The sequence below is a fragment of the Rhinatrema bivittatum genome, chromosome 3 (assembly GCF_901001135.1).
Source record: "Rhinatrema bivittatum chromosome 3, aRhiBiv1.1, whole genome shotgun sequence".
Classification (NCBI taxonomy): domain Eukaryota; kingdom Metazoa; phylum Chordata; class Amphibia; order Gymnophiona; family Rhinatrematidae; genus Rhinatrema; species Rhinatrema bivittatum.
In genome coordinates this window covers 90,107,952-90,131,763 of record NC_042617.1, presented here as the reverse complement: position 1 = coordinate 90,131,763, position 23,812 = coordinate 90,107,952, and the positions used below count along the sequence as shown (strand labels likewise).

Here is a 23,812-nt window from a genome sequence, read left to right as displayed (position 1 = left end):
CTCAGAATATGCAGCTCTAAGCATTTGACTAACTCTGTCACTAGCTGCTGGTGCTTCAGCAGAAACTGGACCATGAAATAGTCCGTTTGACTCCCTGAATGGATGCTGGGCATCCTTCTGGTCAGGGTGGCACATTAGTGCTCCTATTTCAGGGGCCTTCCTCCTGCTTCCTTGTTTCACTGTGCTCTACACAGATGTTGAAGAGAGATTTGAGTGTCCTCATCTGCTGGCTACTAAAGTGTGTGTTTGGGGGGATTCCACTCTTGAGGTCTGCAGCTGCTCCTTCAGGGCGTAACTTGCTTAAAGCTATTTTCTGTTTCCATGTGATGGGGGGGGGGGGGAATGCATAATAAACCAGTTGCCTGCAGCATGTCTGGGTCCCCAGCAATTTCCTTTAAGGTCTAACTTATCAAAGGCTTTTCTCACCATAATCCTTGAAGGAATAACTTTACTCTGCTCGGGAGCCTTGGCTTCATACTAGACTCTCTCTCAACTTGCTGCCAAAATGTAGGTTCATGCAGTAACTGTTTTCTGTCACCTTTGCCATCTCATACCATTGCTGGACAATGATGCCTTCATAACTACTTGTGCCACTAATATCTTGCCTGGACCACTGTAACGCATTGTATGTAGGAATCAAACACCCTAAACTGCTGCCTATAGCTTGTGTGGCCTGCCTGAAACAAGGACATGCAAATTTGATTGCATACCCCAGTCCTGAAAAGCTTACTCTGGCTTCAACACTGTACCATACCAAATTCAAGGACCTGACTCCATCCTCTCATCCGTGCCCTCCAGTCTACTGTGGTCACTGCTGTAAGCCAACTTGATGAGCCCATCCCTGACAACTATGCACCTTGCCCTCACCAGAAAACTTTCATAGGCTTTGCCCCCCCAACTCTTTTGATCTCCTCTCGGTGCTCCTTCACATCAAACTGGCCCCTGATCTTCCATTTTTTCAGGAAGCTGGGAAAAAAATCTGGCTGTTTTTGGCAGCTTTTGGACCCACCCATTTAACATTTGCAAATTCATAATCTGAACCCTCCACAATCTATGCTCAGGTACCTGACATCTCTATCTCAGATCCTGTTGAAACCCCCCCCCCCACACACATCCAGCACAGGCAACTAAACATAAGCTATTAAGCAAATTACTAACTCCAGTCTGCTAAAGCATCTCTCGCCTTCCTGTAAACTCTCGCGCTGGAGTTCGTATTTGAATATTCATTTTGGTTTGAATTGTTGTGACTTTTTTTTTTAACCTGCCTTGTCTGATTTGATTTGTACCTGATTCTTAACTGTAAGTCTTCGACCTCTTGGTGAAAAAACCATTTCATAAATAAATGGTCTATTGGGGGGAGAAGGAAGGGAAAGCTTAGTAAATCTTGACCATCCCACCCACAGGTATCGCTGTTGGCAGAATGTCTGTCCCCTTCCCTCTCACTTTCCCACTGTTGTCCTTTTCTCCCCCAGCCATCCTCTGTACCCCTCTTGCTAGCTTCAAGCCGGCCTCACCCACAGGCTGCTGTTGGCTCCCTTTGTTTTTCTTCTCACCTTGCGGCAGCAGCCAGAACCGTAAGGCTTGCATAGCACAGATGTTTGGATGCTGCAGGCCCTGCCTGGAAAGGAGCAGCAGTTCCAGTGTGGCAGATACGGTGGTACCTGGAGCAGGGCACAACTCCTGGGTGCCCTGGCCAGATTTCTGGCTGTCATGGTGACCCATTGGCTGTCCTGAGAACAATAAAGGAAAGGGACCTAGTGGGACTAGCACCAACTAATTTCCAGGCCCTTGGTGTCACGCTTTCCTGCTTCCACACCTTCCTTTAGTTTGTGTTCCAGGTTCTGCTGAGGCAGTAGTACTTGGCTGGTTACTCATTCTTCTAAGCTAGAGCTACAGTTGAACCTGCTTTTTTGTGCTTTACATAGAAGCCAATAACCTCTTTTCATTTGTACTGCTTGGCACAGAACAGGCTGGTCTTGAAGAGCCACAGGCTGAATTTGTGCTATGCTAATTCTTGTTGGGATATGATAGATGTGTAATAGCAAGGATATAGTTTTGCCAGAGATTTGTTAGCAGACATGTCGCCTCAAAACTGTACATGGACATCGAGCTGATGGCTCCCTTCACAGCAAAAGTTAAGAACTTAGTCCAGCACAGTTCACCACATGAAATCGGACTGGTTCCATATACCTCAGTGTGAGCTTTGCCCTAGTGCAGGGGTGGGGGTGGGGTGGGGGTGTCTAAATCCAGTTCTCATCTCATTATATTACTGAGTATGCATGAGAGGGATTTACAGAGGCTGTCTCTTGTGTGCAATTATTTTGTATTTTAGGAGTTTCCTGAAGTGTAGACAGGTTTTGCCATCTTAGGGGACTGAACTTGTACGTCTTGGGGTGGTTGAACATGGAAATATGGCTTCAAGTTGGCATGCAAGCTCAAATCTCTATCTGCCACAGACTTTGCAAGTAGGATAGTTTAAGCCAGAATTAAAGTACCATTTACTTCACTTTTTTTCTTATGCTTATTTTATGAGTAGGGATCAAGGGCAGGCAGCATTGTCTGTTGCATGGCTTTGTAAATTGTCTTGTTTCTAAGCTTTAGCCTGCTGCCATCTTGCACCTTGACGTTAGCAGAGCAAAGGAGAGCTGTTTCCTGTGCAGCATTATTCATTCAGAAGCATTGCTTATACTAGCAGTTGTTGTCAGCTGTCACTCTACTAGTAGTCTTCCCTCCTGCTTCAGCTCATGTCACTGTTGCTCCCTGTCCACAGGGCTCTGCCTTTGCTGCTGCTGAGCCTGCATCTTGTATAGTCTGGTTCCCTTTCTCTGTGTACAAGTCCTGTAGCACTGACATCACTTTAACCCAACATCCCTTGCAACAGTTCTCGAACCAAGATGGTGATTTACAGGGAAGGTAAATTACTCCAAATGTGTCTTAAGATCCCAGATAACTAGCAAGGCACATAAACCTTGAGGGAAAAATCAAACTATCTGCAGTTGAGTAACATTTCTCCCCCCCCTAACTTCCTTCATTGCAATCAGATCCAGTCTTTGGCTACAGCACCATGAGCCTTCATTCACAACTAACTGGGGATTTCCCCCCCTATTTTATATCCCCTCCAAACTCTGCTCTTGGCAAGAAGGTGTTGCTGTTGCAAGATAACTGCCCCCCTGTATCTTTCCATCCACCCCCACGGCAAATACCTACCAGGGGCTATGACTTCTGCAGCATCCCTAGCCTGGGAGTAGAAGACCTGAGCCTAGGACCCACATGGAACAACCAGGCCAACACACTACTTTATCTTGTATCCCTTTTCCCATTTCAGCCCAGCTATTATAATAATGGTCCTTGGCCAGGGGCCATACTGCAGCATTCTGTGGAACCTGAGTAACCTAATTCCTGCATCAGCAATGGCCAAGACTTCACAGGGCTGTGAGTACTGCCTAGCCTGGAAATTGAACCTCTGTACTGTCTGTGGCAGCACGCAGACCTACTTGTATAACTGAAAAAAGGATCAATCTAAGGGAATAGAGAGCATATCTTCTGCCCATAAAAGGTCCAATTGAAGCTATTTTCAAAAGTGTACAAGCAAATGCACTAAGGCTTTCTGCTAAATTTTTTCTGTTTAAATGTCAGTTTGATCCGCCTGTGTGTCCAGTTTATCCAGCTCCAATAGGCAATGCTTAGGAGAAGGGAGAGAACATGTGACTTTGGAATCTATTGGCACACTCTAGGCCCCAGGACAACATGCCAGATATTGAGGTGTTAGACTCTGGAAGTACTGAATTGCATAGTGCCTGAACTTTGATTTGAGCAGTGTTATAGGAACCCAAACGAAACCTGTTGTGACCAAGGCATCAGTATGTGTTTAATGCTGTTCATGAGAGTGGAGGAGTAGCCTAGTGGTTGGAGCTGCAGGCTGTAAACCAGGATTCAAATCTCACTGCTGCTCCTTGTGATCTTGGGGAAAGTCACTTTACCCTTCATTGCCTCAGGTACATACTTAGTTTGTGAGCCCTCTGGGGACAGCAAAATACCCAGAGTACCTAAATGTAATCTCTGAAGCACTGAAAAGCAGAATGTAAATTAAATAGTTGCATTTATTCTTAAATAGAGTACATGGTAGAGTGGCTTATTTTTAGGAGTTGTAGAAACATTGATCAAGCAGTTTGTGGATTCATCATAGCTTTACATATGTTTCATGGGTGAAGCGTAATCTGTTTAGTTGTGTGAAATTCACTCAGTTCTGTAGTGAAGTAATGTGTGTGAATTTTTTATTTGGAAAGTGTTTTTTAAAGTGATATGCTTGGCTTGAAAAATTCAGATGTGTATTTTTGTTCACATGCTATGATTATTACAGTGGGCTTGACAAAGATGGTAAATGTTAGATATTAGATGAATTAAATTAAATCTCCATCTAAATTTCTACTGTCCTAGGACAAGCAGGATGGTAGTCCTCACATGGAGCCTGGCACAGAAAACTTAGTTTCTAGAAATTTGGCTGGCACACTGAGCATGGCTAGCATGCCACTATTTGGGCAGCCACATGGGATCTCCCTTTCTTTCCATGGTACAGTTTGCCTTACCTCACAGTGGTGGAGCTCTGATCTGTCTTCAGAGTTTTGTTTGTTCACAATTTTTTTTTTTACTGCCTTTGCATGGGGTCCCCCTTCCCTAGTTTCCCCCTAATTGGTGGGGCGGCGTGGTTGGTTCCAGGGGTTTTGTCTATCTGCTTATTGGAGGAGGCCATGCCTCTAGCCAGTTTCCGGCAATGCCCCCAGTGCCTGTGGACCATTCTTTGACTGGTCCTCATGAAGTCTGTATTCTTGCCTGGGGGGGGCATCGCATGATCAAGGTTGCCATTTTTGCGACCAGATGACTCGAGTGTCGTCGGACACATTTAGATAAAATGGAAAAACTGTCTGGCCCCAAGAAGTCGGGGGGCCCTCCATGCCAGTGTCTGGCATATTGACACCACAAGGTCGGGGGGAGCCCATGAACACCAAACCATCTGTCCACCTCAACTCAGGCTCCCCCTCCAGAGGGGTGCCAGAGATCAACTGCTGTCAGTGTCCTCCTATTCCAGGTCATCATTCTTTGCCCTCCTTGATGCTGGGGAAAGACTGGGCCGAGCACTGGATATCGAGAAAGCACAGTCACTAGTCACCTTCTGGACATGGCTCCAGTTCAGGATGGCACCAGCATCAGCTGTGTTGCCCTTGAAGTGACCAGAGTCCAAGGTGCTCCCCACCGATCTCCCATGTCTGTGCCGGGGTGGTGATCCAGTGGCACCTGCTGCTCCTCCACCTGCCCTATCACAGCAGCCTTTGAGGAGGAGCTCAGTTTGCAGTGCTCCGGGCCCTCGAATGCTGGAGCCCACTCCCTCGATTTTAGCACTGCTGTTGGAATGCTTTCGGATTACTTGGTGCCCTCCTATGCTGCAAGGTGCCCAGGGGTAACTCATTCCCCTGGCAGCCATATTTGCCTACCCCCCTTGGGGGCTGTTCCTCTGAGGAAAGAAGGCTCTTTACTTCTGGGTCCTCAGGGCCTCTGGTATCTAGACTGCTGCTCCAGCACCAGGCCCTTCAGGGACCTTGATGCCATCTGTGCCCCCAGAACTCCAGAGGCCTAGGCCCATGGGTAAGTTAACATGGGTCCCCCGCTGACCTCTCCTGGAGATCTGTGAGGAGGAAGCCCCATACGACCCATGGGAGGGATAAGTTCCAACGTCTCTGAGGATGTCCACAGGACTTGAGCTTTGCCGGTTTTTATCCACACCATGGTGGAATCTGTTCAGTTTCTCACAGAAGAGGATGCTAGGCATCACATGCTGGAGGTGCTCCAGTTTGTGGATGCACTGAAGGAGGTGGTGGCTGCTCCCATGCATGGTCTTCAAAGAACTGCTCCTGCGTATTTGGGAACATCTTGTTTCAGTGTCTCCAGTAAATAGGAAGGTTGCTGTCTACCTAGTTAAGTCCCTTGGGGTTTGAATGACACACTTCCTCCCAAACCACCAGTCGGTGGTAGTGGAATCCACCCTCAAAGGTGAAGCAGTCCTGTACCCATGCCTCCAGGCCGGGACCATAGGGAATGGGACATGCTTGGTAGGAAGGTGTTCCAAGGAGCAATGTTAATAGCCCATATCACCCCCTACCAGTTTTATATGGCTCAATTCTTCCAGAACCTCTGGAAGAAGCTTTAGGAATTGACGGAACGCCTCCCTCAACAGCAGCAGAATGCATTCCTAGCGCTCGTCCAGCAGAGCTTTGGGTGTGGTAAGCATGAGGTGCGTTCCATGTTTTTGAGACATCAGCCCGAGTGGCTGCAGTGGGCATTGTAGCCAGCAGAATGGCCTGGCTTAGCCTCTGATCTCCAGCCAGAACTCCAGGAGAAACTTGCAGACTTCCTCTGTACAGAGGATAACCTTTTGGAGATAAGGTCTGGGATGCTGTGGCTCAGCTAAAGGATCATCATGTGACCTCCAGCATTTTTCCACTAGCACCTCAGATCCCCCCCCCCCCCTCAGCCAAAAGGTTAGGGGGGCAAGGGGCCAGTCAGTCTTTGCTGTCAGGAAATATTATCCTCTGGTTTCCTGTGGGCATTCTCAGCGGGTGCCCTCTAGACTGCTCCAAGCAGCTACGGACACGTAGACTGCAGCCAGCACTTCATTCAGGCCCTGCTATGGGGTTTTGACTGGCAGAGGGAGCACAAGTCCAGTCACCATACCCTCTGAGCCAGATCCATTAGTAGGAGGCTGCCTGTGTCTCTGAATCACTGGTTAGCAATCACGTCAGATTGGTGGGTCCTATCCATCGTTCACCGAGAGATCATTTAAACTTCATGAGTGCATCTGCAAATGTTCCCTCGAGTTTCTCTTGGGGTCAGTCACCCCATCAGCAGATCCTGTTGTCCGAGCTCTCTGCCTCATTGTTTCCAGGGTGATCAAGCCAGTTCCTTTGCAGCAACAGGTGATAGGGTTTTACTCCTGATATTTCCTGATCCCCCAATGGGGGACTCATCCCATTCTGGACCTAAGGGCTCTGAATCATTTTCTCAAACGAGAGAAATTCAAGATGGTCTCTCTTGGCACTCTGATCCCTCTCTTGCAGGGAGGAGATCAGCTTTGGCTTTGCTCCCTCAATCTCAAGAACATGCACATGGAGATCTCACATGGTCACCAGAGATTTCTGCTTCTTGGTGGGCTCCAGGCATTTCCATTATAGGGTGCTGCTGTTTGGCCTTGCCTCGGTGCCACGTGTCTTCACCAAATGCCTAGCACCAGTAGCAGCACACCTGAGCTGTCTAGGGATGCAAGCTTGAGGGCCATGTTAAGGCTCACTCCAACCAGGCAATGGCAACTTTAGTAGCTAACTTGTATGAAGTTCCTGTGGCAGAGATCTGCAGAGTTGCAATGTGGCGTTCTTTCCATATGTTCACAGCTCACTGTTGCTTGGACAGACAGCTGCCACAATAGTAGCTTCAGCCAGTCTGTCCTCAGTAACCTTTTTTTTTCAGGTCTAAACCCAACTCTGCTGCTTAGGGCCCTGCTTTTCAGGTTCAGGCTGTCTTCTTACCAACAGCATCTAGGTTGTGGTGCCTGTTACCTTTTTGGAAGCAGCCTGCAAACAGACACCAAATGGAGCAGCTAGGTATTCAACCCACATATGAGGACTACATCCTGCTTGTCCTAAGAGAAAGCAGGGTTGCTTACTTATAACAGGTGTTCTCCTAGGACAGCAGGATTGTAGTCCTCACCTCACAACACCCGCTCACCATCCTGCAGAGTTGTTTCCTTTAAGTTTATTTTATTCTGGAAATTCTCTGTAACAAGACTGAAGGGGCCCCTATGTGGCCATGGAGATGCTGGCATGCTCAGTGTGCCAGTCAGTGTTCTAGAAACTGACATTTTCCATGCTGGGCTCCTTCTGATGTCATCCACATGTCCTAGGAGAACACCTGTTATAGGTAAGCAACTATGCTATCCATGGTTCCTCTAAATTGGTTCTCAAGATCTGAAACCTAGTTGAGTTTAGGGATTTCTACAATGAATATGCATGAAATCTATTTTGCATATAATGGACAGTGCATGCCAATAGATTTCATGCATATTCATTATGGAACTCCTGAAAACCCAACTAGATTGTGGCACTTGAGGACTGAATTTGGGAATCTGTTCTAATCTGTCCTGAATTGTCTGATCCAGAGCTTCCCAAATCTGGCGTTAATTTCTGCCAGCACAGGGAAAGTGTACAGGAAAGCAGAAAACTGCTTTTCTGTACACCCTCCGACTTAATATCATAGCAATATTTGACTCTCAGCCAGTCAGGATTTTAGAAAATCCACAGGGAATATTCATGAGAAACTTGCATATGCTGCCTCTTCAAAGTGTGCAAATTTATATCATGTGTGCACTGGATATCCTAAAAACCTGACTGGCTGTGGGGTCACCTGGATAGTCCATACTATGGTATATTTGGGTGCCTTTTCAGTAAATAGTAAATATAACAAATTTGATTATTGAACACGATTACCTGTTTTAATTTGCATTGACTTACAACAAATGAAAATTTGACATGGTAAAATTCAGCAACTGATAGTAGTATCACATGCTGAGCTGTGATTTAGCTTTATTGTAAGATGTGCAGCTGAAAGATGGTAGCTATTACAGTAACTGAAAGCAAAGATTAGAGCAAGAGGTGAAATCTATAGCTGGAAATGTGTAAGCTGATTGTGCACCACAAAGCAGACACTTCAAACTTTGATCAGTAGGACAAGTCACAAGTTTGAATTGTGCCCTAAACATTGTCATTTTGGGGTAGACCTAAAAATATAGCATACAATAAGAATGACATACTATTCTGGTTCAGACCAAGGGTCCATCAAGCCCAGCATGCTGTTTACAACAGCCAATCCAAGTCACAAGTACCCAAACATTAAGTAGATCCCAAGTTACTATTCCTCTAGGAACATATCCAAACCTTTTTTAAACCCAGTTACACTAATGCTGTAACCACATCCTCTGGCAGTGAATTCAGAGCTTAATTATATGTTGTGTTCCCTGGCAGTACAAATGAATGAAACTAGAAAATGTGAAAGCTCTCAATTTCCAGCTGACTGTGTATTGTAGTGTTAAGATGAAATGTCTAGGATTACTGAATTTGAGTTTACAGTTTAACATCCTAGCCACAGACAAGATGCCAGCGGATAGACAGTGGTACTGATGTTAACTCAGGGGTTGCAAACTCTAGTCCTTGAGGGCCACAAACTGGCCAGGTTTTCAGGATAGCCACAATGCATATGAGTTTTGCATACATTGGAGGCAGAGCATGCAGATCTCTCATGTATATTCATTATGGCTATTCTGAAAACCTGGCCAGTTTGTGGCCCTCGGACCAGAGTTTGCCACCTGTGTGTTAACTACTTCTCTCATTTTTACTTTACAAAAATATATTCATTGTGGTCCCAGTTATAATAAACCCTTTATTTTAGCCACAAACCTGTCTGCAGAATAGTGTACTGATGCTGTCCAGTTTTGTTGGCTGACTCCAGAGAGCCCATTTGTGCATAAACTTGTAAAGGTAGCTGACACCCAGTCTACGTAATGGGGCTGGAAAATCACCCCAGGTGCTTTAAAACCTGGCATCCGCAGCCAGGCAGGATCTCAAAGAACTGATGTAATCTGTGCTCATAGGACGAGCAGTGGCTCTGCCAAGTCTACCTAGCTGCTAATACTTTATGAACATTTCTTCCAGGAACTTGTCTAAACCCTTTTTTAACCCCAAAGTGGTGGGGGGAGAAGTAGGAGGGGACAGATGTGATAAAGGCCAGTTACCTTTTTTAAAAGGAATTGTGGGCCTTGTGACTTTTCCCATTGACCCAAAATGGGAAGAAACCTTTTAGTACATCTAATCCCTGTACTGGCTTGTTCCATGGAAACACATTGATGCAGGACGATGGTGAATTTTAGTGACAATGATAGGATCTACTTCCAGAACTTATTTCAGCTTCAGTGAAAATGTAGTGGTAACTGAGTCCCCCACTATAGATAGGCTCTCACTGTTAAAGGACTTATTTCACAAAGTATAAAAGTCCCAGGATATTCTGTGCCTCTGATTGTGGTCAGACACTAATTCATTTAAACTAGTTCAGAAGTGCATTTGCTCCATTCCTCTAATGTGAGGAGGTTCATTGTTTTGACAAACATTATCAAGTCTGTTTCTCGGCAGACATCCAAGGTGTAGGATGTGAGCATACTGTCATTACTTATGACTTGTTTGTTCCAGTCTTCTGGTAAACATGTCTCAAAGCTTAATAGGTCTGTGAAGGAGCTGAAATACTCAGTTTTCAACCAGTGAGGGGCAAAGACAAAGGGAAAATCTTGTGGACTTAAATCTTTCCTTTTTAAAAAAAAAAAAAAATCAGACTGTGGAATGTATACCTAATTTTATAACTTCAGTTACTGTGGCTTCTGGATGCTGATTGTCATTATCAGTTTTGAGTGAGCAGAAGATTTTAAGTCTCTTCAGTTCTGGATTCTTTCAGAAATTCAGAGCCTTGATTGTAAGCTGCAAGTTACTTTAAACCATTCTGGCACCCAGATCCTGCATTTCTAATTTGAAAGAAGCCTGATGGTCTCTTCTGTGGCTCTCAAAACATCTCAGTAGTTACTTTGTCCTAGTGGTTGCCTTCTAACTTTACTTTCTGCTGGAATAATTTGGATAGATCCAATCCTGGTCTGCCTTTCTCAAACAAGAGACCTAACAAGCAGGCCGATACAGTGCAGAGCACACTGTTAACCTGCAATTGGCAGCATGTTTTTGCATTATTTTACCCCTTATACAGTAAGGGGTAATAGCATGTTGAAAAACACACAGCCAACCTCCCCCCCCCTGAAACTAATAGTGCCCGCAACATGCAAATGCATGTTGATGGGCCTATTAGTTATTCCCACAATACAGAAAGTAAAATGTGCATCCAAGCCACACATTTTACTTTCAGAAATTAATGCCTGCACAAAGGCTGGCATTAATTTCTGCCGGCACAGGGAAAGTGTGCAGAAAAAACAGCTTTTCTGTACACCCTCTGAATTAATATCAGCGATTTTGTCGGAGGCCCCAAAATAAAATTTTTTTTTTAAATCGGCTGGCGGCCAGCAGGTTGGAAGACGGACGCTCAATTATGCCAGCATCCGTTTTCTGAACCTGTGGCTGTCAGTGGGTTTGAGAACAGGTGCGGGTAAAATTGAGCGTCGGCTGTCAAACCCACTGACAGCCATCGCTCCTTTTACTGCAGGCCCTCATTTGCATACTCAATCACGCACCCAGGAGAGTGGCCTGGGTGCGAGTTGGGAGATCGGGCACTCGCTTCGGAGCGCCGGCTCTTCTGCAAATATTACTGTATCTGCCCCGAAGGGTAGGTAACTCAAAGCCTTGAGTGCTCAAAACATGTCTGGTTTTCAGGCTATTTACAATGAATATGCATGAGATTTGCATTCACTACCTCCATTGTATAGCACTCAAGGACTGGAGTTGCCTGCTTCTGGAGTACCAGATTCAGAATTCACATTGAGACCTGGACTTCCCAATCTGTAACAATGTTCACTTTTCACTATTGCATTTGATTTCTTCCCCTCCCCTTCATGATAATTACACCTTACTTAAAGGAGATGTAAGGGCCAGTGTACCAAAGTTCACGGATACTTTTGCAAGTATGAACAAAAGTTAAAAAGCACTCTTCATGTGCACAAGCTAGTTCATGCATATTTACAGTGCTATTAAAACTTAAGCTAGTTTGCAATAGTGCAAATGCAAAATCAGTGAATAAGGTAGTGAGATGCAAAATAGTGCTTCATAAACATTAACCATCCCAGTACCTGCCTACTTCAGGTTCTGGGGGTGCATGTCTTGTTGGCATCTAGTGAAGAGCTGTTAATGTGTGAAGTCTCACATTTAGACTTACTAATGGGTGATGTAGGTGCCCTTTAGTACATGGGCTCCACAATTTGATTTGAAATCTTAGGTGGGACTGCAAAAAAAATCCCAGAAGCCAGATCTGAGCACCTAAAACTTGGCAACTGGTTCAGAAAAACACAAGAGCAAAGTGCAAAAAGGAAAAATTCCCTGGCACCTATTTTTTTTCCCTAAATCTTCACCCATTCAATTTTTTTCAAAATACTTGTAAAATATTCAGTGGGTGATAGTTTTAATTCCTCAATCTGAAGCTTCTGCATATCTTAACTTCTTTATTCGAAGTTACATTAGCTTTTTGAGCTTGTAGTAATTAGGCTTTATATCCATTGCTATCTTATGGAGTTTCTATCTTGTTACCTCCTTCTGTCACAGCCTTTATTTTATCTAAGGAGATTCATATTTGAAAACCTGAGTGGATAAGAAACCCATGTATTTAGCAGCATTTATCTGGGTAAATGTTAATGGGTAACTCTGGTCAGAGATTCTGAGGCACTGAAGGCATTCCCAGGGTACCTTTTTATGTGGGTAACACATTTGCACCTGCCCTTATCATAAAATATCATTGCATTGTGTACAAAATCAGTCTTTATGCTGAGAGCTTCTAAACCAGATGTACCACCACTTTCTTTTGGCTTGACCTTGGGGCCAAGTTCACTCTGCTCCTTTTCATGAATGATTGATGGCATCTGGCCTTTGGGCATGGGCTAAGTCTGCTTTTAGAAGGAAAGATACTGTTTCATTTTTCTGCATTATAGCAGACTCTACCTTTTCAAGACAGTTTTGAAAAAATACAGTACCAAAGATTAGTACTATAGAAAGCTACACAGGCTGATAAGAACATAGTTGGCATACTGGGTCAAACCTAGGGTCCACTAAGCCCAGCATCCTCTTTCTAGCAGTGATCAGTCCAGGTTACAAGTTCCTGGCAAGTACCCAAACATTAAAAAAAAAATAAAATCCCATGCCAGCAATAGCAATGACTATTCCTTAAGTCAACTTGATAAATACCAGTAAATGGACACTCCAGGAACATATCCAAACCTTGTTTTAAACCCAGCTTTGCTAACTACCCTAACCACATTCTCTGGCAACAAATTCCAGAGCTTGATTGTGAGTGAGAATTTTCCCCTATTTTGTTTTAAATGTGGTACTTGCTAGTTTCATGGAGTGCTCCCTAGGCCTTGTATTATCTGAAAAAATAACCATTTCACACTTACCCATTCTAGGCCTCTGAAGATTTTATAGATTTCTACCATATTCTCCCCCCCCCAACCCCTCAGCTGTCTCTTCTCCATGCTGAACAGGCCTAACCTCCTTTAGCCTTTCCTCAAAGGTGAGCTGTTATATCTCCTTTATCATTTTGATTGTATTTCTCTGTACCTTCTCAGGTACAACTATACCTCTTGAGATGCAGTGGCCAGAACTGCACACCATACTCAAGGTGCAGTCTTTCCATGGAGCAATAGAGGCATTGACATTCTCTGCTTTATTCACTATTCCCTTCCTAAGAACATAAGAAATTGCCATGCTGTGTCAGACCAAGGGTCCATCAAGCCCAGCATCCTGTTTCCAACAGAGTCCAAACCAGGCCACAAGAACTGGCAATTATCCGAACACTAAGAAGATCCCATGCTACTGATGCAATTAATAGCAGTGGCTATTCCCTAAGTAAACTTGATTAATAGCCATTATGGACTTCTCCGCCAAGAACTTATCCAAACCTTTTTTGAACCCAGCTACACTAACTGCACTAACCACATCCTCTGGCAACAAATTCCAGAGCTTTATTGTGCATTGAGTGAGAATTTTCTCTGATTAGTCTTAAATGTGATACTTGCTAACTTCATGGAATGCCCCCTAGTCCTATTATCCGTAAGTGTAAATAACTGAGTAACATCTACTCTTTAAAGACCTCTATCATATCCCCCCTCAACAGTCTCTTCTCCAAGCTGAACAGCCCTAACCTCTTCAGCCTTTCCTCATAGGGGAGCTGTTCCATCCCCTTTAACATTTTGGTTGCTCTTCTCTGTACCTTCTCCATCACAACTATCTTGAGATGTGGCGACCAGCATTGTACACAGTATTCAAGGTGTGGTCTCACCATGGAGCAATATAGAGGCATTATGACATTCTGTTTTATTAACCATTCCCTTCCTAATTCCTAAAATTCTGTTTGCTTTTTTGACTGCTGCAGCGCACTGAGCAGACTATTTTAAAGTATTATTCACTATGATGCCTAGATCTTTTCCTGGCTGGTAGCTCCTAATATGGAAACTAACATGTAACAACAGCAAGGGTTATTTTTCCCTATATGCAACACCTTGCACTTGTCCACATTAAATTTCATCTGCCATTTGGACGTCCAATCTTCCAGTCTTGCAAGGTCCTCCTGTAATGTATATCTGCTTGTGATTTAACTACTCTGAGTTTTGTATCATCCGTAAAGTTGATAACCTCACTCATCGTATTCCTTTCCAGATCATTTATATATATTGAAAAGCACCAGTCTAAGTACAGATCCCTGAGGCACTTCACTGTTTACCCTTTTCCACTGAGAAAATTGACCATTTAATCCTACTGTTTCCTGTCTTTTAACCAGTTTGTAATCCACGAAAGGACATCACCTCCTATCCCATGACTTTTTAGTTTTTGTAGAAACCTCTCATGAGGGACTGTCAAACACTTTCTGAAAATCCAAATACACTATATCTACCGGTTCACCTTTATCCACATGTTTGTTAACCCTTCAAAAAAATGAAGCAGATTTGTTAGGCAAGACTTCCCTTGGGTAAATCCATGTTGACTGTGTTCCATTAAATCATGTCTTTCTATATGCTCTACGATTTTGATCTTGAGAATAGTTTCCACTATTTTTCCCAGCACTGAAGTTAGGCTCACTGGTCTGTAGTTACCCAGATCGCCCCTGGAGCCTTTTTAAAATATTGGTTACATTGGCCAGTCTTCAGGTACAATGGATGATTTTAATGATAGGTTACAAATTTTTACTAGTTCATGGGGCCAAGTACCCCAGATCATGCCTGGCCATCACTTTGACGTGGTTGGTTAAAAGTCCATGTGCCCTGCCCCATGCCTTCGCCTATATCACCTTATGCTGGTCAGTGGCATTGCCTATCATGTGGTGATGCGTATGGTGGGGGGAGGAGGGTGGTTCAGAGCTGGATGCTCAGGATGTCATGTCCCTGCCAGAAGATGACAGTAGATTTAAATCCTCATGCTGGCTTCTGCCCTTCTTTGTCCATGCTGCAGAGACCAAAGCAGCTTGTCAGTTGCCCAAAAGATTGCCACAGCATTTTTGTTCTTTATTCATGCTGAACATGTAGCCTTCAGGTCCAAAAAAAGCTGGGAGCATTCCATGAGGAGCAGCCATAATCTGAATCCACACAGCTAAGTAGATGAGTGGACAGAAGATTTTAGTGGTGATTGCAGGAGGACTGTAGATGTGTTTTCCCCCAACTATAATGAAAGGCAACCCTTAGCTGCAATCTGGTCACCTACACCACTGCAGACATGAGCACACCAGTGGGGAAGCAATGCAAGGCAACTTGGGGTAGGAAGAAGCAAGGAGCCATAAGGTCACCCAGCAGTTCAGGCACAAATGAGACAGGAGCAGGACTGCAGCAGCAGCATGAAGGATTAGGAAGAAAGCCATCTGTACACAGGCTGGCTGGGGTCCCAGTACAAGGATATATGGTATGAGGGCAATAGTTAACTGGTAATTTACCAATCTGGAAGGGCCAGCAACTTGGGATCGTGGCCAAGGCAACTGAGCAGCCCATATGATAGGCCTCATGGGGTCCTGGGGGTCCACAAACTAATCACCTTCCTCAGGCACAAGGTGGTAGGGGATGGTGACGACAGTGGGCAATGAGAATGCATCCAGGCTTTTGTGGAACATACCCTTGGCCACCCCAAAATTTGGGGCCTTTGGATGCCACCAAGTCAGACACAAGGAGTGACCTTGCATGGTGCTGCTCAGAGATCAGCCTAGGGGCCTCAGCAGTCAACCAACCCAGCAACATACCTGACCAATCGAATGCCAAAGGATGGGCAGACAACTAACTGGGGCAGTCCCAAAACTATTGCCAGCAAAAAGGTGGTGATGCCCCTAGGAGAAACGACTGCATTGGGATGGATCCAGCTGACAACCCAGCACTGTCCAAGGTCGAGACCCAACTTTCTTGGTGGGCCAGCCACCAGTGCGGTGGTGAGCGCAACAATGAATCTCAATATCTGAATCAAGGCTGAGTTATCAGTGAACCGGGTGGGTCAGGTTTCTGTATTGAAGGGCACTACACTGAAAACTGAGAAGAGAGCAGACAGGTCAGGCTCTAGTTCAAATAGCTCCTCAGATTCCTCTGACTACAGCCCTAGTGGGTGACCCAGAGTCAGTTGAGGTGTCCAGGGTTCCCCCAGTGCTAACAATGTCACATTTATTGGAGAGCGTCACAAACTTTGCAAAAAGATTATAAAGCAGGAATATAGACATTCCAAATCTTGGAAGGGTGACAGGAAGAGGGATAGGGCAGAGTGGACAAGACCATGTCTCAGAATATTGTCAATTGGACAAGAGCTTTTCTGAGTGCCATTGGATAGGACAATCCCTTGCAGTATGGCCCCCATGCTGAGTCATGCTGACACCATTTTGGAAGAGTACAATGGCTGAGTGTGGCTGCACTACAAGTGATTCCATGACAAGATAGAGGAAAATCACTTTGTCTTGGGGCACTCAGTATGTAGGATTATGGTTAAAGCAGATGACCAGTAAGGAGAGTGATGCTGGAGCCAAGAAGTAAGGCAACTATGAAAGCTAATCATGCCCAATTGCTGACTAATACCAATAACATGCCCTGTAATATTGAAATTAGAGGATCTTGACTTTGATCTTTTGGGTTGTCCTATCCCCTGGGTCTGTAAGTGGTGGTGTTTGGAGTGGAGCTATCTAAATGTGTTTTTTTCGCTGGTTTGGCTTGAGGCTGATCTTTCCTCTTTAAGGCAGTGGCACAGCACCTTACATAATGTTTATGGAGTTGTTGGCAATTCATTCTTCCTTCACGTGTATAAAGATTTTTGGAAACCTATATTCAGAGCCTTTCTGGCAGAGCTAGAAGCTTGAATAGTTTATAGTGGCTTGAAATGGCACATGGACAATGGGTATGTAATTGGTATTTGTACCCCTGAGTTCTGCATATAGAAATTTAAGGTTTGGGGTATTATAACAATCATTGGAGTCTGGATGTACCAGAATAGACATCCTGGCCAAGTTATTTACATGAATGCCATTGGAAATTCATGGGATTCAGAAAGGAGGATCGTAAGACAATCTAGAAAAGGGAAGCCAGTTTACAAACTGACCTTGTATTTTTCGAGGACTGTATTCAGTTATAAGCCATTCATTGTTCTTTACAAGGCATCATTGCAGTCTGTTTTCAAAGTTTTGTGCTATATTGCTTGAATAAAGAGTTTTAAACATTAAAATAGTTTACATGTATGTAGTTTATACAGAAAAGTAGCTGCAAATGTGGGATGTGAGTTTGTGTGAACATGGAATTTAAGGATATTGCTATGAGCTAAACTTGTGACCATCCACCTGACCATTCCTGAAATGGAAAAAGCAGTTTCAGCCTGAAAAGCTTAGTCTTCTGCAGGCTCAGCATAATAAAATGAGTGTGCTGAACATCAGTCACATTTTTCCTTACTCATATGATAAAGATATGCTTGATGCAGTAAGCTTATAGTATGAAAAATGCATAAAGAGATTAAATGTAAAGTGTGCTAACCTGAAAATGTACAAAAAATGCAAAATATCTGTGCATATTTTCATTGCAGAAAACTTGTGCAGAAGTCGAGTATAGGACCTCTACCATGATTTAGCCCCAGGAATGTGATGCTACCTGTGACTAGGATTTAAATTTTAAATGTTAAGCCTGCCCACCACTCTGCATTGGAGTGCAATAGCTAATGCTGTCATCAGCATCTGAATTTATGTATGAAGGTGTTGATCGGTATGCATGTCTTTATACACGCTTTGTGTGCAAAATTCCTTGCCACGTTGGAATAGTTTGCACACAAGGTTTGCTCGGCAAAGCTTTCAGTTTTATTACATAGTGTCCTGTGATGGGAGAGCAGCTTTTTAAGTAATCAATATGAAGATGTCTGAATGTTTAAAGGGTTTTTGCCATATAACAAAGTTGTAGAAACCAGTACTGTTGCAGAATAGATAGGACAGTGGTAGGAACAGAGTGGGTGGGGAAAGCTGCAATATCTAAAAACAACCCACCTTTCACTTAAGAGCAGAGGCAGACAGGTGATGAGCAGAAAATGGACAGATTAAAGTGCGCATGGCTTACTGGCTACACACAGATTGATGTGGGCCTCACTAGTTTTTGGTAGGTGCTTAGATCACTGGTTCTCAACCTTTTTCTCATTGACACACCTGACAGACACTGCTCATTACAATCTATAGTGGGGGGAAGCCCCATATTACTCTTAATGTCAGAGAAAAATGAGTACTCTCTCTGAACATTATATAAACTAGTAAAACTCCCATACCAGAAGAGCACCAGCTTTCAGCACTCTAATTGTAGCCACCTTACCTAAGAAAATTACACCAGGCCTTAAAACTCCAGTACTGTTAGGAAAATGGAACAAGCCAGGCTGCTATAGAGCCCTACCTAGAAACTACATGCTGCAGAATACCTCACTTCAATCATGTGTAAACCTCCCCTAACAGACATTCATTTGCATATCACATCTGTTTACAAATAACAGGGTTAATAACACATGAAATGTGGAAAGAGAAAAATAGTTACATGAAACGGGGATGAAGGAACAAGTTGGCAGAGTAGAGGAAGTGAACAGGTCCTGAGGGACTAGAGTAGAGCGCAGAAAGATTGAATAACTATTTACACAAGATTGTATTAAACTATGTTCAAAAGTTAGCTGCTTGTTCATTTAGGCTTCAAAGTTCCTTTGGGGGAGGATAGGATGCTTTAGAGACCATAAAGCATAAATAAACATGCAGACAAACTGAACTGGAAACAATAAGCCAGAGTCTCTGTATGCAGTGCAACAAAGGAGAGAAATCACCAGTCATAAAATAAAGCAAGAAATATAAAATCAATAGCAGTAAAACCATACTAATAAACAGATTATTTCAAAACAGCTGATGAATAGAATATCAATGATTAAGTCAAAGATTTTCTAGACACCAATAAAATATTTCAAAACAGCATACTGGAAACACTTGATTTCCAGGTGCCATGAGATTGAATTAGGAGGAAGGGAGGTTGCTTGCAACTTTCTCCTGTCACACAGGCGTTCATACACATGCTCGCTTGCTCACACAGGTAGGTAGCAGAAGCAACAGCCGCTGCCTCTTCCAGCCCTCGTGGCCTTGAGAAAGGAGTCCCACTGGACATGGGGGCTGAGGATGCTCTTCTTTGCTCCGGGCCACACTGCTCTTTGGGCAGATGCTGCATACACTTTACCTAGCATGGTCTCTTCTCGTGCAGCTGCTGCTCACCACTTCTTCCAGGCTGCAGGGGGTTGGAAGAAGACATACTGGTGCTGCCGACTCCAGCTCTCATGCCACGTTCCACCTGAGTATAGGAAGAGTTCCCATTTTGCTGGGATGGGGGGAGTAGCTGAGCTAGGGGGGACAGAAGTGTGGCAACACACAGATTTGAAAAATGCTGGTTTAGATCATTGGCTGGTGGACTGTGGACAGATTTTGAAAGTCAGTTGTGTTTTCAAGATATCTGTAGTGAATATGGAAGGCATTCACTGCAGCTTGTGTGTAAATTAATCTCATGCGTATTCAGGATATCTTAAACCTGTGACTGGGAAAACCACTGGTCTAGGTTATTAAAGCTTGAGGGTAAGAAATGGGGTGACTTGAGTTGGATTAATTATGGAGCTCAGATTTACAGGGTGGTAGAGAACCAAAGATGATGAGAAAAAATCAGATTTGGATATGGAGTCATATCCTAAAAGTGCTCAAGCTTCTATGGCTGGTAACTGGGATATTTCTTTGGGCCCTGAATCAATGAGCTGGTCTTTCTATCATTTACCATTTCACCATGAAGTAGCATCCTCAAACTGTCATTCATAGAATCCATCAAAACACCACTCCACTCAGGAGGGAACACTTACTATTTTCAACCCAATTCTTTTACACATTAATACATGTAGGGAATTGGTATCAGAACGGATAGTGCTCTTTGAATGTCCAGGCTCTTGCCTGCAGTGGGCTTCAACCAGCATCATACATGAGCACCAGGTTTCATGTCATTTACTACTTCCCACAAACTATTTAAACTTCAAATTGAATTTTACTTAAGTATAAGAAAAAAATTTCAGAAGATAAATGAATAAAATAGTAGTGTGTAGGAAGAAGTAAATGACGTGAAACCTGGTGCTCAGGTATGATGCTGGTTGAAGCCCACTGCAGGCAAGAGCCTGGACATTCAAAGAGCACTATCCATTCTGATACCAATTCCCTACATGTATTAATGTGTAAAAGAATTGGGTTGAAAATAGTAAGTGTTCCCTCCTGAGTGGAGTGGTGTTTTGAGCCATTGTCAGTAATATTCATAGAATCCAGCCAGGAAAACACTGCATATTGACTGAATGCTGTAAAGCAGTTTGCCAAGCCTTTCCTGGAGGCACACCTAACCAGTTTGATTTTCAGCCTATCTAATGAACATAAGATTTGCATACACTGGTTCTTCAGTATATGCAAATCTTTCATATTCCCTGTAGCAATCCCAAAACTCCACTGGAGAGGTGAGCCTGTAGGAGAGGTGTTGGGGAAATGCTGCCTTAATCTCCACTTTCCAAGTCTCTTCCATTGTCCCCATAGCCAGTTGGATTTTTCAGGATATCTAGGAGACCTTTGCCTATATTTACTAGGGATTCAGTGTATGCAGATTTCTCATATATGCCTTGTGAATAGCCTGAAAATCCAACTGGCTATGGGGACAGTAGGTATAGAGTTGAGAATCTCTGGTTTGAGAATAAAACCTCTCAAAGTCCATCCATTATGTTGTGACACAATAGTGGAGCACTTGGTGACATTGGCCCATTCATCTATTTAAATCTTTGTTCATGTCCTTTTTAGCTTGTTTTTCTTCTCTTCTCCCCTCCTCCCCTTCTGTGCTTTAGTTCTGATTTCTGGTGGCAGGGGACTGTCTTGGTCTATTACTCCCCCATGCAACATGGTGGTGGGAGTCTGCCCTAGGCCATGGCCCGAGCTCCTCAGTGCAGCCCAGCAGTTGCTTCATTCAGGGCAGCAACTCCTTAAGCTGGGGCAGCAGTAGGTGCCATGTGCTAAATTTTGGTTGCCAGGGCATCCATGGATTAAATGCCTATGTTGGTCTTGCCTTTAGTTCCAGGGGTCCCAGGAATTCATTTTACTACCACCTTGCAGGCTTTTTGTCCAGTACTGGATCCTTACCCAGCTTAGTGAAGTATTTGTCTGCAGGTAAAGATGACTTCTTGACCCACTCGTTCTCCAGTTGTCCCTGCCCATTGTCGACACAGATTCTGCATGATCTTTGATCATTTCCTGCCGTTGTCCTTGCCACGGTTTTCTTGAAGTTGGGGAAGCCATTAGTAAATGGGAAATATATAGATGTTAGACACTGTAATTGGAAATTATTTACTGTAAGTGGAACCTGTACCTGATTGGGTAGATGCCTGCAGACAAGACCTTCAGTTGCAATATTATGAATGTACTAAACTTAGGGAACAATTGAGATACTAGAATTAGTATATTTGACATCTCCCTTCCCAGTTTATAGCAATCATGATTGCCAATAAATACCTATGGATTTGGCCATCTGTTAAGTAGATTCCTCAATGCACTTAACAGGTAAACTTTACTATAACATACCTTTATTTTTTGTCTTGGTGAAAGCTTTGTTGCATGTTCTGTTGGAAATGTTACCTGCTCTGATTAAAATCTGTCCTGTCTTGGGCTTTGTAAGTGAATTAACTTGTCCCTGTTGCTGTGTAGTAAGTATACTGATCTGGACTTTTGCTTGCTTGCTTTGTCCCTTTGCAGCTGCACAGCTTTATTTCTGCTGAGGTCACATTGTATTTCTTTTTCAGATGAGACCCTTTTTGCTCTTCCTGTTGCATCTGCACCTCTGATGCACTCCTCTGCAGGCAAGTCTTTTCCGCTAGCCTTTTCTACTACAGTATGTCAACTTTTACATCTTGTGTTGCATTTATCCCCCTTGCCTCTAATTTTCATTGTCCTCTAGAATATAGGCAGAATATCTAGAATGTCCTCTAGCAGTTTGTTCAGTGATAACTTAAATGAAGTCAGCTCGGCAGTATTTGTGGTAAAGTATATTAGCATGATGGACCTTTTTTTTTTTTTTTTTTTACATAAATGGGTACTGTTAATACAGCCCTAGATGAGGTGATATGTCCAGTTTGGGTAGACTATAGGGATTGTATAGTGGAAGGTAATGGAGAAACCATTTAGGGGATGACTTTTTTAATGCATACAAACCATGTCAAATTCTAGGAACACCTTATGTAAGGGAGGAAATATTACAGAACTGTTTGGCCTCTTAGTGTCTGCAGCAGCATTGTGTACTTGACACCTCTTGGGAAATCAGTCCTGGAGCATTAAGCCCATTAGGCAAACTGGATATTTTATGGTGCTGTAGCCAACTGAAAGATTAAGTTTTTCTTGGCTTTACAATTAGATTATATAGCTGAACATGCTGATTAAACCTGTGAATAGCAGGAAGCTTTCAACATGGTAACTTTCTGCAGTGTGGATTAGTGAGTAACCAGACTTGGCAAATAGTATTTACTTGCCCACACTTCTATATCTAGTAACTCGAATCAAAATAAATTCCATATTAACCTTTTAAAGCAAAAATTACATTTGAGGTATGGCAGTAAGGTTTGGAGAAAACTGTCCTGGCATGTTTACACTGCACAATGTTGCTGCTCCTATTACTTTACTGTGTGCTTGCTAGTGCAGTTTTGATTAACATTTTACCACTGTTCTGCTTTTTGCTGAAATGACTGTTTCTTGCTGGGTGATGGGTTGAAATGGGATAACACTTTTTTTGAAGTCTTGTTTGTATGGTCTCTAACTTTCCTTTCTGTCCATGGTCACAGAAGTTCTGGACTTGCAGGAGCATCCATATCTATCAGCTGGCCAAGAGGATATTCCATCTATGCTGCTTGAACCTGCTGCTTCTCTTCCTTCTCTGTCTCCTCTTTCTACCGAGCCTGTTAAAGAACACATGTTCTTTAATACGTTTTTACCTGAGCTGCCTGTAGATGGAACAAAACAGGAGCCCCTAACAAAGATGGCTGTACCCTCTACAGAGAACATGGAAACTTTGTCTTCCTTTGGAGAGAAAGGTAGTGGAAGAGCGGTAGGGCTGGGTCGTTCAGAAATGGAATCTCAGTTTATTTTGCCTCCTGTATGGGAGGCTTCTGTGCTAGATGATGTGGAGGAAGAAATGGAGACTCGTGGAAAAGATTCCTTGGACAAAACCCAAGCATTTAAGCAAGAACCTGCTTCTGAAGTTCATAGTCCTCAAATAGTTTACTACGCTAGAGAGACTTTTACTGAGAAAGTGAAATCTGAAGGTTTCCCCGGTGAATATGGTCCTCAAGGAGCTTTTAAAGAACATAGTCCTATGAAAGAAGAATATGTAGACTTCAAACCATTTGAACCAGTAAAGGTTGCTGGCCATGAAGCGAGAGAATCTGATACTGTTAATGTAGGTAATGTGGGTAAGACCATGGTACAAAAGACTATGAAGAATATGAATCTGGACAGTATAACA

General features: G+C 43.6%; 1 protein-coding gene across 1 annotated transcript in view; it reads left to right on the top strand.

The window, feature by feature from the left end:
• The window catches only part of RTN4 (reticulon 4), a 159,969-nt gene that overhangs the window by 31,655 nt on the left and 104,502 nt on the right, over positions 1-23,812 (top strand). Inside the window, 2 exon segments of the mRNA XM_029593448.1 lie at positions 22,101-22,157; positions 23,133-23,810. Of these exon segments, the coding sequence (XP_029449308.1) occupies positions 22,101-22,157; positions 23,133-23,810 (735 nt within the window).